At 39.8% G+C, this 17,480-nt stretch overlaps 1 protein-coding gene across 1 annotated transcript in view; it reads left to right on the top strand.

Annotated features, from left to right (window-relative positions):
• LOC125239769 (poly [ADP-ribose] polymerase tankyrase) overlaps window positions 1–11,247 on the top strand; it is a 42,625-nt gene extending 31,378 nt beyond the window's left edge. Inside the window, 8 exon segments of the mRNA XM_048147442.1 lie at window positions 292–501; window positions 1,581–1,693; window positions 2,471–2,634; window positions 4,402–4,559; window positions 5,075–5,237; window positions 5,737–5,863; window positions 9,898–10,054; window positions 10,647–11,247. Coding sequence (XP_048003399.1) covers window positions 292–501; window positions 1,581–1,693; window positions 2,471–2,634; window positions 4,402–4,559; window positions 5,075–5,237; window positions 5,737–5,863; window positions 9,898–10,054; window positions 10,647–10,709 — 1,155 coding nt within the window. The 3' untranslated portion in view covers window positions 10,710–11,247.
• Window positions 11,248–17,480: the final 6,233 nt, after the last annotated feature.

Raw genomic sequence — 17,480 nt, forward strand, 5'->3', positions numbered from 1 at the left:
CAAGTCGTCCAAGGTTAGAAACGCACTGTGACACCCTCTTATATCTTAGTAAATCACCTTTTTGTTTTCTCTCTACACCATTTGTATTGAATCTCTGTTTGGCCCTATGGTTGACTGGTAGAGAATGCCTTTTGGCATTAAGTCCGCCATTTGTACATTTTTTGTGCAATAAAGTTTAAATAAATAAATATCAATATCCAAAACTATGAAGACAGCTTAGTGCTGATTTCTAGTCTTCGTCTATAAATTTCTCATATCGTACAGTTCAATAAACTTTAACTTTCTCCCCAGCTCGCCCACGGCGCCGACCCGTACCTCAAAAACCAAGAAGGCCAAACGGCACTAGATCTAGCCGGCGCCGAAGATGTCCGCTCCCTCCTACAAGACGCGATGACGTCAGCAACTCGCGCGCCGCCCGCCGCGCCCCCCGCCGCGCCGCTTCCGCCCCCGCAGTTACCCGTGCTGCTACCTAGCGGGGACACTGTGCCGCTACCGCTGCCTGTAAGTAGCTTACAATATAATCTTACAGCTGACTCATCAGGAGTCAAAGATAGGTGGCGCCAGCGGACGAAGATGTCCGCTCTATATTACAAGATAATATGACGTCAACAACCCGCGCTGCCCCGCTGCAGCCACCACAGCTGCCTGTATTGTTATCAAAGAGGATCGAGTATTAGAGAATGACTGTCAATGTATAATGTGTAATCACAGTGCATAGACTGCCATCTCTCGACACAAGCTTAAAACTTTTGAACCTCAGTTTTGACATTTGGCCCATATTCTTAGCTTGATATGTTTTAAAATGTCAAATATTAATATTAGCGCCATCTAGCCGAGCGTACCCCAAAGGTGTATCGTCATCTAGCTCACCGTACCTTTTTCTGTATGGTTTTGGGGTACGTTTTTTTCTTAGACTTTATCGGTCTTTACGAAGTTATATAGGTCTTTGATTGTTATCTAGCAGCGATACTGTGCCGTTGCCGCTGCTTGTAAGTAGCTTATAATAGTATCCTATAGCGGTTGTCAAAAGTCGAGGATAGATGGCGCTAGTAGTGGGCGCTGAAGAAACAGAAGTTGGAAGTTGGCACTAGAGCTGGTCGGGGCAGAACGTGTTTTCGCTTCTTACAACTTACTCGTACTATGCCATTTGCCGTGTTCTCACATTGAAGCTACAACAAATTCTAATGTGGTATTCTTGAGCGAGAATTCCTAGATTTACAAGTACTAGTATAGTATAAGATTAGACGCATTTTTGTTAATTATTAGCCGTTCAGATTCCAATAAGGCAGGATCAAGAACGACGTGGCTGTCTGTTTGTAGCATCGGAGCTTTTGAACGGATAAACCGATTTAGATTTCTTTTTTTTTGTTTGAAAGCTGAATTAGTCGGGAGTGCTGTTAGCCTAGTATGTTTGATGAAAATCGGTCCACATTGCCTGTTTTTTTATTATTATTAAAAATTCATATTGTAGTTATATTTTAATAAGTAAGTTTTGTCCCGGCAATGATGATGTGTCTCGTCAGCTAGAAATTCGTAAAATGCCCATATTTTTTTTGCAACGTATGTTTTGTTCTGTACAGGTGGTGCCAAGCAACTACTGGGCGGAGGGCTCCCGGGGCAGTTTAGAAGACGCAGCAGGCCGGCCTGCGTCAGCTCTGTCCACGTCAGAATCTTTACAAACGTTCCTCTCAAGGTGTGTATTTAAAAGATAAACTATTACACTATCTGTTACCGACCTTTGGAACAAATCAAATTATTTTATTAAATACTGGTTTTTGATTTTTTTTTTAATAACTTAACACTACTATATATAAATTATAAACTGAAATAGATACCATACACTAAATTAAAAAGCGATCAAACCCACTGATGGCGAAGTCGCGGAATCGAACCCGGGTCTCCAGCTAACGCGGCTGACGTGTTGGACCGCTACACCACCCCGACCGCCTGCGGGGTGCTGCGGGGTGGTCTTATCTTTTACCGACCTTTGGGCCAAGCAGCATGCTGAACCTTGGACACCTAAGACTAACTATATCAATTTTTTTTGTATTCGCTATGAGATCTTTCTTCTTTTTAAAATTCGACTTAATGTTGTATCTATAAAAGAATATCTGTAAAAGGACTTACGATCCTAACTCTAGTAATTTCTTTTTGCGGCCTTATGTTGTATTTAGAATGTCTGTAAAAGGACTTAGGCTCCCTAAGCCGTGGCAAATGCCGGGATTTTGCGAGCCTTGATGATTTTTTAGAATGTCTGCTCAAAAAACTATGCAATCAATAACAGAAGTGACGCCCGTTTTCAGGATTTTATTCGACTTTTCCAGTGACATAGACAGCAGAGGCTGTTCTAGACTATTAATTTGGTCCACAGGGCAGACGTCAGTTAATCCTCGACTATTAAATTGGTCTGCAGTCCAGTTTTTGACACATTTGACCTATACATTGAGCAGGTTTAAACCTTTTGTTACAGTATCGGTCTAGAGCAGCTGGCGCCAGTTTTAGAACGCGAGCAAATCACAGTAGACATACTATCAGAGATGTGTCACGAGGATCTCAGGGCCGTGGGCGTGGCAGCGTACGGACACAGGCATAGACTGCTCAAAGCCGCGAGGCAGTCTGCCCAGGCAGCGTCAGGTGAGAACACTAGCTTATTGTTATAACGTTATGTGAGATTTTTGGTCCGATCGCATTGAAAATTAGTCGAAAGGAAAGCGAGGCAGGCTACACAGACAGCTTCGGGTCAAAATACTAGTTTATAGTAGCAATTCCATTTGAAATATATTATGGCAAGATGTAATAAAAAGTGGGCGCCATTTTGTATTTATACATTTGGCTCCGATCGTATTTCAGTATTTTTTGTTAGAAATGCACATGCGCACCCCTTTTTGTAACAATATCTATAGGCTACGAAGACCGTTTAGCGTTTATTGCTAGTCTCCATAGGCTACTGTGGCAAAATCGAGAAACATACCGTCAAAATCTAAATTTAGTATGGCACGAGTACCAGGGTCTCATGAGTTACAAGGAGGTATCGCTGTATCAGCAGTTACCTAAGGAATCACAAGGTCACAGTAAACATCCTAGCAGAGAAGTGTCACGAAGATCTCAGGGCTGTAGGTGTAGCGGCGTACGGACACAGCCATAGACTGCTCAAAGCCGCGAGGCAGTCTGCCCAGGCAGCGTCAGATGAGAACACTAGCTTATATTACTATTATCTGTGTGGTCTTCGCCATCTTGAATATGTGCGATTTTTGGTCCGACCGCATTGAAAATCAGTCGAAAAGAAAGCGGTCGCGGGTTTCTATTATTAACCTTTCGTATGTCTAAGCACTGATAAGTGCGTGGGAATTTTAATCTATTATTTTAAATGTCAAGGTCACTTTTTCAATAATAAAAATTGACAGGCGACATCAGAAGGGTTAATGTGGCAAGATGTGATAAAAAGTGGGCGCCATTTTGTACTTATGTATGTTGTCGAATTGTGTCCAAACCCGTACAGCTAGGGTATACACGTACGGATCTGCCCGGCAGATGTGCCCGGCGGACAAATCCGTACGTGTATGGCTAGCTTAAGATATAGTCGAGATGGTGAAAGCATCATACAATTTATAATCGGTGGTGGCAGATTATTCCACCACTTCGCAGCAGCGTATCATGACGGAAAGCTAGTTATATTTACGAAAACTAATTGAGACACCGTTATTGAAGACTTTAGGCCAAATAAAGTCTATAAGATTTTCAGATGTTAAAAATATTGTTTACGAAACAAAGCACCTCGGTAGTTCTGATATATCTGATGGAGTGAACTTTGTGACCGGTACTGTATCTGATGGTCGCTGTGTAGACGTAAGAAGCATTAACATTAATAATAATAAGTGTGTCACATCACCTTTTAGATTAAATTGTCTTAAAGGGCCTCTGCGCTGTTGGCTTCGACCCCACGCACGCCTTCCAAATGTCCCGAGATAAACGAAAGACATACAAATGATAATAATAAATGCTTTAACAGCACACTACGAAAATAAATATAAATAAATAATAAATAAATATTGGGGACACCTTACACAGATCAACTTAGCTCTAAACTGAGCAAAGCTTGTACTATGGGTGCTAAGCGACGATATACATACTTAAATAGATAAATACATACTTATATACATAGAAAACATCCACGACTCAGGAACAAATATCTGTGCTCATCACACAAATAAATGCCCTCACCGGGATTCGAACCCAGGACCGCGGCTCATCAGGTAGGATCACTACCGAGTTACCGACTGAGCCAGATCGGTCGTCAAAATAAAATACATAAGGGAAAACAGATAGAAAGTGGTAGGTAACAACAGGCGGTCTATGAATTTGGTTTTATCCCCTAAAAATTCTAATCTAACTTTTTTACAGAATGGTACGGCGGCACAACACTAGTCGACGTGACGCCAACGTCTAGCGACGAGTGCGGCGAGAGCGAGCATGCGATAGTCGAGAGAGAGATGCAAGCTTCCGTACGGGAGCACAGAGACCAGGCGGGAGGGAACTACACGCACTATAATGTAGTCAGGGTAAGTGTCTAGAAATGGTGGCGGCAGGTTATTCCAACACTTGGTGGCGGCGTATCGAAAGCAGTCAAGAAAAACGGACGCAGTGTAGACTAACAATGCTAGGACAACTACAGCATAGAGAAAAGGATGGAATTACAGCAAATGTAAGATACGACGAAGCGAAAGAAAAATGCAAGTATCATAAATTTTTAATTGGTGGTGGCAGATTATTCCAACACTCCGCGGTAGTGTATCGAAAGCTGCCACCAATGCAATCTGTACAGCATAGAGATCGCAGGACCTGCATGCACTATAATGTAGTCAAGTAAGAGTACGTTATAGTTGTGGCGGTGCAAGCATCATAAGATTTCTAATTGGTGGTGGCAGATTATTCCAACATTTCACGGCGGCATATCGAAAGCTGTAATTAGCTTTTGTAACTATTGATAATATTTGGTGTACGCACTATTTGTACACGAAAGGCGACGTCTATAAGGTGTCTAAGGTGGTCTATAAGTTTTTATTTATCTTTACAGATACAAAAGATAGTGAACGGGCGCCTATGGGAGCGCTACCAGCACCGACGGCGCGAGGTGTCCGCTGAAGCAGGCGGCGCCAATGAGCGCATGCTGTTCCACGGCTCGCCCTTCATTAACGCCATCGTGCAGAAAGGCTTCGACGAGAGACACGCGTACATCGGTGAGGGCACTAGTTTATACCAAACACATATGTAACTCCGTATAGACAGATAAAGTCTAAGAAAAAAACGTACCTCAAAACCATACAGCCATACTATACAGAAAAAGGTACGGTGAGCTAGATGGCGATACACCTTTGGGGTACGTTCGGCTAGATGGCGCTAATATTCATATTTGACATTTTAAAACATATCAAGCTAAGAATATGGGCCAAATTGTCAAAACTGAGGTTCAAAAGTTTTAAGCAGGTGTCGAGAGATGGCAGTCTATGCACTGTGATTACACATTTTACTTTGACAGTAACTCTCTATAATATTCGATCCTCTTTGTTTATACGTAACATCTCTAGCAGTATAAGCACCTTTCTTTGTTGAAAAGTTATATTTGTTTTGCATGTTGGTTTATGGTGCCCTGACACTAACTGTTATAACAGCTAGTGTGGGCACCATTACAGACTATTCGATAAATCTAGATATACTTATCTAAATATTTAATTTCAGGTGGCATGTTCGGAGCGGGCATATACTTCGCGGAGCATTCCTCTAAAAGCAACCAGTATGTTTACGGTTTCGGAGGCGGCTCGGGGTGTCCCGCGCACAAGGACCGCAGCTGTTACTTGTGTCACAGGTATTTATACCTGGTATTTTTAACTGATATAAATAATAAATAAAATATAAATATTATAGGACATATATTGATTTAAACTAACACGATCTTCACTCATATTATTAAATTAAAACGGGACTTATCGCGTAAAACTTACGTTTATATTTAACCCGACGTTTCGGACATGACATTACGTCCGTGGTCACGGGTAGACTGGCTGGGAGTTGTATCAACATCTTCTAGCTGTACGAGTTTTTCGAACTACCCGCACTTGATTGTCATCAGTCACTTTTACGCTAGGGTTGCCACTCTGCCTACATACAACACTCACGACATCCGATGGTATGGGACGGGAAGTTTTCTCACGTTTACACTTGCTAATCACTGGATTCCACGAAGATGAAATCCCTTGCCCTTCATTTTGATTGAAATTACGATGTTTCCTGATTTCAATCGCTTCACGTACTTTCCTGCTATAGTAAAGACGTCGATATCGCGGCGGTCAAAAAACGACAAATAAATAAGTCTGCGGTTGCCGAGCATTTGCTAGAGTCAGGACCGAACCACTGGATTGAACTGCATAATCCCAAAGTCCTTTCAACTGAACGTCTTCCAGGAGGAATCCAGTGATTAGCAAGTGTAAACGTGAGAAAACTTCCCGTTTCATACCATCGGATGTCGTGAGTGTTGTATGTAGGCAGAGTGGCAACCCTAGCGTAAAAGTGACTGATGACAATCAAGTGCGGGTAGTTCGAAAAACTCGTACAGCTAGAAGATGTTGATACAACTCCCAGCCAGTCTACCCGTGACCACGGACGTAATGTCATGTCCGAAACGTCGGGTTAAATATAAACGTAAGTTTTATTTCTTTATTTATTTATTTAGATATGAAACAAACGGTCATACAAAAATATTTATACAGTTTATTTTCTTAATCTTAGTTTTACGCGATTAAGTCCCGTTTTAATTTAATAATTATAGGACATTCTTACACAGATTGACCGAGTCCCACGGTAAGCTCAAGAAGGCTTGTGTTGTGGGTACTCAGACAACTATATATATAATATACAAATACTTATATACATAGAAAACATCCATGACTCAGGAACAAATATCTGTGCTCATCACACAAATAAATGCCCTTACCGGGATTCGAACCCGGGACCGCGGCGTAGCAGGCAGGGTCACTACCCGCTAGGCCAGACCGGTCGTCAAATAATATGTCATTGTTTTTCTTTCAACCCCTTTTGCCAAGAGTGGCACTGGAACTTGAGCAGTTTCATGTGCTCTGCCTACCTCGCCTAACTTGTCAAAGGGTATGACTTCAGCATAGGTCATAGATGCACTGCGTAAAAGAACATCTGTTACCTATGTCACAGGTTTAAATTATACTCAGTATTTGTTCCTGAAGGAATAAAACAAGGCTTTATAAAACAAGGCTTTTTTTTTGTTCAGACCATTATCCGTTGTGCATTGAATGCTGTTTAAAACTTGTACCGCCTAAATATGTATTAAATAATAATTTTGAATGTAATAAAGTAATTTGGGGTGAGAGGGATGAAATACAAGTAGAAAAATATTATGAATTATGTAATGACGGATTAAATTCAATTGATTTTCAAGAGTTTGACATTTGTTATAATATAAATTGTAATAATAATTGCCATCGCCATTTAATAGATTGTTTATATAGAGATATCGTTAATATTTTATCGAACGCTGCAGTGCAAAGCTATCATCAAGCTTGTAGTCGTAAGAGAAAGGGTAAAAAGGTAGTGGGCTGGAATAAACATGTCCGGGACGCGTACGGGCAGGCCAGGATGCACTATCAGGCGTGGGTCAACTTTAATAAGCCGATGTCGGGAGTGATTTACGAAAATATGTGCGCGAGTCGTAAAATATTCAAAAGCAAGTTAAAATGGTGCCAAAATCATCAAGAGCAAATTAAATTAGACATTTTAGCGTCGCATCATAGTTGTAAAAACTTCAAACAATTTTGGAAGGCTGTTAAGAAATCGGATGGTCATTCTGGCGTGCCCGTAAGCGTCGAAGGAGTGAGTGAGCCGGAATCCATTGCTAATATGTTTGTTGGTCACTTTAAAATAGATTCTCCACTTGGCCCAGCGCAGCAAAGGGTTGATGACGGGGCCTGTCGTGAGTCGGACTTTGTACGTTTTACGTCCGAACAGGTCGAATATGTAATTAAAAAAATGACCAGAGGAAAGTCACCGGGTCACGACGGGCTTAGTATTGAACACTTACAGTTTGCGGGCAAACGGCTATTTGCAGTTCTCTCTAAGTTTTATTCGGTATGCATGTCTCATTCTTACCTTCCCCATGACCTAATGAAGACTATTGTAGTGCCTATTCTTAAAGATAAAACTGGCGATGTTTCTAGCAAGTCAAATTATCGGCCCATCTCGCTTGCTACTGTACTGGCTAAGGTACTCGATAGGCTACTGGACGCACAACTTGGGAAGCATTTAAATTTACACTATGCACAGTTCGGGTTCCAACCCGGGCTTTCCACAGAAACAGCCATCTTAAGTCTGAAGCACACGATACAGTATTACACTGAGCGTCAGACACCGGTATATGCCTGCTTCCTGGACTTGTCCAGGGCATTTGACCTTGTGTCGTATGATGTGCTTTGGAATAAGTTAAGGGAGCAAAAAGTACCGGCGGAGCTACTCAGGATCTTTCAATATTGGTACCTTAATCAGAGCAATAGTGTCAGATGGGCCGGTAGGTTTTCTCAGACGTACAGGTTGGAGTGTGGGGTGAGGCAGGGGGGGATAACCTCTCCCAAGCTCTTCAGCCTGTATGTGAACGACCTGATCGAGGGATTGAGCAGAACTCCGGTAGGGTGCAGAGTTGATGATGTTAGTGTCAACAACATCAGCTACGCAGACGATATGGTGCTGCTCACTCCATCGGTCAGAGCTATGAGAAAACTACTAGGCATATGTGAAGAATATGTGGGTAAGCATGGTTTACTGTATAATGCTAAAAAAAGCGAATATATGGTGTTTAAGGCCGTCGGGGGCAAGCTACCGGAAAGTGTACCAGTCATCAAACTTAATAATAATGAACTTAAGCGTGTACACGCATTTAAGTATCTGGGACACTACGTCACCGACGACCTTAAAGACCAATTAGACATAGAGAGGGAGCGTAGGGCGCTGGCGGTACGATGCAATATGCTGGTAAGGAGGTTTGCACGTTGTAGTCAACAGGTAAAAATAACTTTATTTAAAGCCTATTGTCAAGTCTTCTACACGTGCAGCCTCTGGACTAGTTATTCGCAGAAGACCATCAGTGCCCTGCGCGTGCTTTACAATAATGGTTTCAGGATGTTGTTGGGACTGTCTCGTTTCTGCAGCGCATCAGGTATGTTCGCACAAGCTCGCACGGATGACTACTATGCCATAATACGCAAAAGAACTGCCTCGTTGCTTTGTAGAGTGCGGGCCAGTACCAACCCCATCCTGGCCACTATAGCCTGCCGATATGACTCACCTATAGCGCGGCATTTTGAGTGTGTCATGACCGCCACTAGGTGAGTGTTTTATTGTTTTATTGTTGTATTATTGTGTCGACTTTTTGTTTATGTTATACTAACAGGTAGTTTTTAAAATATCCAATAATGTATAAGTACTAACCATTATGGGCCCTTTGTTGTCTGATATAATAAATAAATTATAAATTATTATTATTATTATAAAGCAATTATAAGCTATATTAAGTGGAAATAACTTTAGGTATAAAACGCGAGTGAGAAACGGTAATGACAGAAGAATACAAACAAAACTGTCAAGACTATGCTAGCAATATGCGATAAAGAGGATTGCTATCTTGCATCAGTATTAGCGATGTAACTAATGGCAACTACAAAGTGCAATTTGCGGATTTTGGAAAATGATTTTGCGGTTAATTTTAATAACTATGATTTGCTGATATACACAAACGAATGCTGGTTGATCATGTTATTATTGGTTTTATTAAATGCCCGCATGGTGATAGCACATTGTATAGTACTTACTTCCTATTTCCAGACAACTCCTCCTCTGCCGCGTAACACTAGGCCGGGCCTTCCAGCTCTCTGCAGCCCTAAAAATGGCGCACGCTCCACCGGGACACCATGCTGTCTCGGGACGCCCTACACAAGGCGGGCTCTGCTACCCGGAACACGTAGTTTATAGAGGGGAACAGGTAAATTTATCATGAGTATTCATACCTAGTATTTTGGAACTGGTATTTTAGTATATATAGCACATGATGGCGTAGCGGCAGGAACAGGTAAGTATGCCGCGAGTATTTTTACTTAGTATGTCGGAACAGGTATTTGACTAAAAATGGTGCACGCTCCGCCCGGCACCACGACGTGTCGGGCCACCCTACATAAGGCGGGCTCTGCTACCCTGAACGCGTTAACAGGTAACTTATATATTATGAGTATTTATACCTAGTATTTTGGAACAGGTATTTTAGTAAATATGACGCATGATGGTGTCCCGGGGGAATAGTAAAATATACAGAAAATAGAGTTTGGAACAGGTGATTTTGAAGAAGTATTCCAACATAGTATTTTGAACTCTGTTTTCTTGAGTACGTTTTTAGTAGTGGAGTAATTTTGAAAATGTTGCTGAACAAAGTGGAAGAATATAACTGTCAGTTTTTGTCTTAAAATTATATCGTCCAAACGCAGCAGTGTCGACTCAAGTCAAAACTCGTCAAAAATAGATAGACGAGTCATACAACCTTTCCATACAAATCTTCTAAACGTGTTTTCCCTTTGTTCCAGGCATACCCAGAATACCTAATAACGTATCAAATAGTCGGCGACGGCAGCACGGGCGCAGTATGAATACCAAGTATTTCCGGTACCAAGTACCGAGTAAATACCAAGTATTTCTACCCGGTACCAAGTACCGAGTGCGACCTAGTAGTACCTAAATGAATATTTTTGAATATTGAGTAGTCGAAACTACTTAGTGTAGAAATGAAATGTTTTAAAAAGGTACCAGTTTTTAGTTTGTCAATATAAAATTATAGTGCGTGCCATTCATGAAGACCCCTGGATTCGTCAAATCTAACCTTTAATAATATGATATTACGAGTCAAATCGCGCGACTTCGTGAATGGCACGATTTATTAAAATTGTTATTGAAAACTGTGAGACCTTTTTGCCAAAAAATCATGAATATTTGTCTTTATATGTCCAAATTCGGGACAAACGATGTAGAAAAATAGAATACGCTAGCCTAGTGCGGGTTAGATACTTACCCCTTATTTATAAACGTTCACTAAGTTATCAAGGCGATAAAGTTCGTTTGTCCCTTTCCGACTTATTGGTGTGATAGACAGGGACAATAGTTATTTGTTATACAAGGGGGCAAAGTTGTATTTTAACGCCGAGTGTTGAACTGAAAAACGAGCAAGTGAAAGGATTCTATAGTTGAACCACGAGCGACGCGAGTGGTTCGAGAATAGAATCCTGAACTTGCGAGTTTTTAATACACGAGAAGTAAAATACATTTGCACCCGAGTGTAACACAAAACTTTTCCCCTCACTATATAGCGAGGAAACTATAACGCAAAAAATGCGTTTATCACTGCTTCCAGTAGTTCCACAGGTGGTAAATCATCTTTATTACTAGATGCACCTACTTTTATCAATTTTAAAGCAGTTAGTTTGACTTTATTCAAGGTCAAATTACTTTACCCACTAGTGGATAAAATGCGTTTTTACCCGATGGTATTAAAGGGCAAAACACGTGTTTCCGAGCTAGTGAGGGGAAAACGAACTTTATCGGCTCGATAACTTTAGTGAACATTTATGAATAAGGGCGTTAGAGTTTTTAAACGTATCTTAGTACCCATGAAATAAAACTATGGAAACGGATTAAATCGCGTATAATGAATTTAAAATACATCCCGACGTTTCGAACTCTTTACAGCGTTCGTGGTCAACGGGTGACTGAGGAAAAAATTAAAATGTGCAAAAGCTACCCACATACAAGAAATATTAACGAACCATGACCACAAATAATATAGATTTCTAAGGCAGGTTCACACACTATTAATAAAGCTAGTTATACAATATGCACAATAATAATGGAACAAGCACGACGAAGGCTGTGAGGCATTTGTGTTGTATGGTGTTGGACATTTGCAGTTTGTTTCTTTGTCAATTTTGTGTAGATTAATTGATTAATTATTTTTTAACAGAGTAATGGTAAAAAATTTTGAATATTGTATAACTAGCTTTATTAATAGTGTGTGAACCTGCCTTAGAAATCTATATTATTTGTGGTCATGGTTCGTTAATATTTCTTGTAAGTGGGTAGCTTTTGCACATTTTAATTTTTTCCTCAGTCACCCGTTGACGTTGACCACGAACGCTGTAAAGAGTTCGAAACGTCGGGATGTATTTTAAATTCATTATACGCGATTTAATCCGTTTCCATAGTTTTATTTCATGAGTAACTATCGCGGTAACCGAAGACAATATTATGTATCTTAGTACCACTGAGGCAGTGTTTATTGCGAGCATGCAAAGTTAGTTTGGTCCGACTTACCCATTCAATTGGTCTATACAGCCTGGCAAAGAAGAGTTTAAAATAATGGAGCCGTCACCGTCTTTGCATGTGGCAACTATACTCCAATTGCTAATTCGAGTCCAAAAAAACTACTACGATGTTGCCACTGCAATAAAATGTTTGTAAAATAGTATAATCCTTTTTTATAAAAACACACGCCAAGATAAATTATTTATTATTTATTTCAATCCTTTGATTTATATATTTAATAGTCTTTTATTATTTACATAAATACTAGGTCGCTCGATTTTTTTTTCTTTTTTTTCGTGATTTTTAGTTGTAAAGTTGGTATTGCGCTTGTATCACTTCAGGTATCAATAACATGAAAAGTATTTTGACAGTGACATAAGTGACATTGACAGCTGTGACATTGACGTATCTGTCGTAGTTTTTTTGGACTCGAATTAGCAATTGGAGTATAGTCACTTTTGTAAGAAAAAAGTAAGTGTTGATATGATAAAAAAAATAATAGTTCCATTTCTACAATTTTTTGCCAATGTGTACAATTTGTATATCGGGTTTGGCCTTATATCGTCACTACTATAAAAAAAACTTGTATCTTCGTCTGTCAATGAAAAGAAAATTGTAGTAAGTATGTATGGAATGCATATAGACTTACTGCGTTTTAACTTTGAGGAACAGCGTGAGATACGAGATTTTTTTAAAGTAGTGACGATATGTATTATTAATTTGTTATTTTTCATTCTCTTTACACCATTTTTACTTGTCTCTGTTTAGCCCGATGGTTGACTGGTAGAGAATGCCATTAGGCATTAAGTCCGCCATTTGTACATTTTTATTTATTTATGTGCAATAAAGTTTAAATAAATAAATAAAAAATGTGGAACTCCAAGGTTATAGGGTCCTTAAGATTTCTCTAAAATAAAGTCGAAATTCTGTTGAAAATTTCAGATCAAAATGTCTGTATTGCATGAAGCATAAGGACCCTCATGGAACGTACAATTCAGATCAGGAATATCAAAATTTTCCAGTAACAAAGATTTAAAAATAGTAGGTTACATACCTAGGCCAGTAAAGTCGCAGATCACATGTAATTTGAGGCCTAGACGGAGCCAAGAGGGACATGGCAGCCTTTAAAATCGGACGGAGTGGCAAAAGTGCGTTGGAGATGGTCGCAAGTTCGTCGATGAGACCTGGTTTGCGGCACTTGCTGACAAAAGGGAAAGAAGACACCATAGCGGAACGTCGCAATCGGTTGCAAGCTTCCCTTGTCAGTTATGTGGCAAAGTATGTCGCTCTTGCATAGGTCTTAGTCATCAAAAGCGATGTCTCTCGGACATTGCACCATAAATCGTCTGAAATAGACGCTAAGGCCAGTACGTAGACGGAGCCGAGGCCTACAAACGTGATCTGAGGCTTATTTACTGGCCAAGGTGTGTACTATTTTTCTGTACGACGGAGTCGGGAAGCGGTAACTTCGTTTAGCGGCCTGAAATTTGACGCTTTCCGGCCAGAGGACCGAAAAAGAACTAAATTATATTAGAGGCTCAGATGGCGTTATAACTCTGTATTTGCTTTAGTTCTGAGTTTAACTAAAGTAGTTAAACTTAATCAGAAATAACATAGTGTTATTTTATTAAAAAGACGAATTTTCGTGTGCTACTCTGCGGCGGCGCCACCATAATGAAATTCAACTAATTATATGTTAAAATGATGTTCGTAAGACGTACAGTATGTACGTATAATTTTATGACTGTACCTATAGCGGGAAACGAAATAATGGGCTTTTATTGTGGCGCCGCTGCAGAGGATGCTCTGCAGCGGCGCCACTCAGTTCTCATAGATAGATATGACATCATCTACTTTTTTCTCATGGAAATTGATGTACCAATGCTGTTTATTATGTACGTATTGAAAAAATCACTATAACTTAGTAAATTTATGTACTTTCAGTAATTCCGCATTCCGCCTGAACGGTATGAGCTAGTATGTAAGTAGGTGTACTTACGGGTAAGCGAGAGGGAGATATGTTCCTTCCCGCTCGCTCCCGCGCTCGGCGCGTTTCGTTCTAGGTTTCAATAATTATTATTAAATTTATGCCCCTGTTGTACACTTTGCTTTTTACTTCGATTGCGAGGAATTAATTATATTTTTCTCGGCAATTTACTCCACGAAATTGTCGTAAAGCGAAAGAACATAATAGGTATATAAGATAACCAATTCCCGCCAACTTTTTTTTCAACATGTGATCAGAGTTTCAGACGCTTGGTTTTTTGCAAAGTCAAAAATTTTTTAAACGATAAGTAATCGAATCCTATTTTATTTAATTTACTTAATTTAATGACAGAAAATACGGAATTCTAATAAATTATAGCAAAAATAAAATAACCTATCAAAGTTTTGTCACCTACACAATTTTATTGCTCAATAAAATTGTGCAATATGTTTTAACTGTTTGTCTCTTGAGACCGATTACCTTAGTCTTAGGCCGGCACGGCAACAGACAGTCTTAAAATTCATAATTTGATAAAGTCATAGGCTTCCCACAGACAGTCTTAAAAATTCATAATCTTAAAAAAAACTTGTATGCAATCTGACAGTTCAAACTGACACTGACAAGACACTGACAGATCTGTCAGTGTCAATTTGCAAACAAATTTTTTTTAAGATTATGAATTTTTAAGACTGTCTGTGGGAAGCCTATGGCTTATGGCCTATGGCTATGGCCTATGGCTTCCCACAGACAGTCTTAAAAATTCATAATCTTAAAAAAAAATTGTATGCAAATTGACACTGACAGATCTGTCAGTGTCTTGTCAGTGTCAGTTTGAACTGTCAGATTGCATACAAGTTTTTTTTAAGATTATGAATTTTTAAGACTGTCTGTGGGAAGCCATAATCAGTACAAAAATCAGATCGAGTGCACGGAGTTCCATACAATTTCGCGACCGTCCACACTAGGGCTTCCAATACCGGGATCCCGGGATCCCGCCTTTTTTTGGGCACATTTCAATACCTGTATTTAATTTAGTAATACCGGGATCCCGGTATTTTTAGTAACTACCAAATGAACGTAAATCACTCATCAAAAACGTTAAATTTCTGCATCACGATGGTTACTACACGCGTAAATCTTCTTCTTGCTCTCGTTTTTCGATTTGACACATTCTCTGTTTGGTGTTTTTGCAGTATTTGTATGAAAATGATTGTTTTTTCGATGATTAGCTAGATAAAGAATTAAAGATACGTGTCAATAGCATTCATTGAGGAGGGTCGGCCGCGAACATTTTTTGACACATTTGTCGCACTTGTGAATTCGCACGTAAGTGTGACAGAGGAGCAACACATCAAACGTAGTTGCAACAGGACACAAATCCTCTGTACACAAATCGCCTTGATGCATCTATATCATAGATATAACTTTTCAAAAAATTGGTTAATGCATACGAACTAACGTATACCGTAGCTACTCTATTTTTACTATGCGTGTGCGTTAGTGTGTTGAACTCTATCTAGCTCAAAACTTTGCCGTACATAACATTCCCTATACTTAGTACCGAAATTGGGAAATCACTCCTTAACTATCAAAATCAAGAAAAATACTTTTCTAATCCGTAAATTAAGTGTTCCTATTCCGCGGATAATCTTTTTGATTTTGATTATCATGGATTTCCGCAAAGTAATGTGTGATTCCATAGATTATTTCTTAATGTGATTTTTGATAATCTATGTCGGACAATTCAGCTTTTTTGGCTAATTGTTCAATGATTTGGCGGATTTATTTTATTAGTGCATTAGCGCCTCTAGCGCCACGAAATACAAAAATACCACTAAATTGTACCACAGATATTGATTACAATGTGTTTCTAAAAAAATCATCTCATGTTCTAATTTCAAAAGTCAATGATGAAACTATAATCGAGAAATGCTTCTTAATGCTTGTTATTTAATAAAGTGATATTATAGTTAAACCTACAGCACAACTACACCATTAACACTGACTATAAAATGTAACACAGCATGAATGAGCCACAGCAGCTTCCTAGTATCACAGCCATACTAAAGAAGAGGCGATTGAGGTGGCTCGGGCATGTGTATCGAATGGAGCGGACTCGTTTGCCACGCTGGGAGATGTTGTAGATGCAAAAAGACCGGTCGGACGGCCAACGCTGCGCTTTAAAGATTGCGTGAAGCGTGACATGGTCACATTTGATATTCCATGCGACCCGTGGCAACGACTGGCCGAAGACCGAACCACGTGGCGCCGTGTTGTCCATGACGTTCAATCCAACGACAAAAATCCACGACAATGCCTGGTTCTCCTCCTTGAATGATAAACGCATGAGGCGTCACGAGCAAGCCTCTAAACCCCGCTCATCTGGGGGAGCATACACCTGCCGTGTGTGCGGACGAGGGATCCTCTATCGAATTGGGCTGTACAGCCACAAACGTAAGTGTCGCAAGGATGCCGTTTGAACCATCTGGTTATATATGCAAAGGCTTGTTATTATTAAAATGTAAAAGGTTCTATTCCGCACGAGCTTAAAGAGATCGATTTGGCAGAAAACATGGTTTGCTATAGCCGCGTCTTCTTGTGAAATGTCCGATATGGCGGCGATATCTAACTTACAGAATACAAATACAAAAAAAAAATACAAAAATACAAAAATTCTTTATTTCAGTAAATATGGGATACATAATGATATTAGGGATGGAGTCGCCCATTAAGCATAAAAATGCTTGTGTCGGGAGACACCCTGAGTAGAGATCTGGCGCTCTTTCCCGTTTGCTTTTATACTGCGTACTTGGGACTGAGGACTCATAACAAAAATAAAGAGCACAGGGCGTAGCCCTTTGAACTATGTATACTTAAAAACAATAGAAGTTGAACGGACTTGGCCACATAAGTTTGCGAACCGTTTGGGTTGAAATCGAAACTTATGAAGTTGGAAATGTAATCGATTTGACACCTCACTAAGTCGGATTGGCAAGATTCCGCTGTAGTATATAATACGCATGAAAAGTAACGAGATTTTGAATAAAATTTGTTATTTTAAGTAAATTACTTGGTTTTT

This window comes from Leguminivora glycinivorella, chromosome 26, assembly GCF_023078275.1.
Source record: "Leguminivora glycinivorella isolate SPB_JAAS2020 chromosome 26, LegGlyc_1.1, whole genome shotgun sequence".
Taxonomy (NCBI): domain Eukaryota; kingdom Metazoa; phylum Arthropoda; class Insecta; order Lepidoptera; family Tortricidae; genus Leguminivora; species Leguminivora glycinivorella.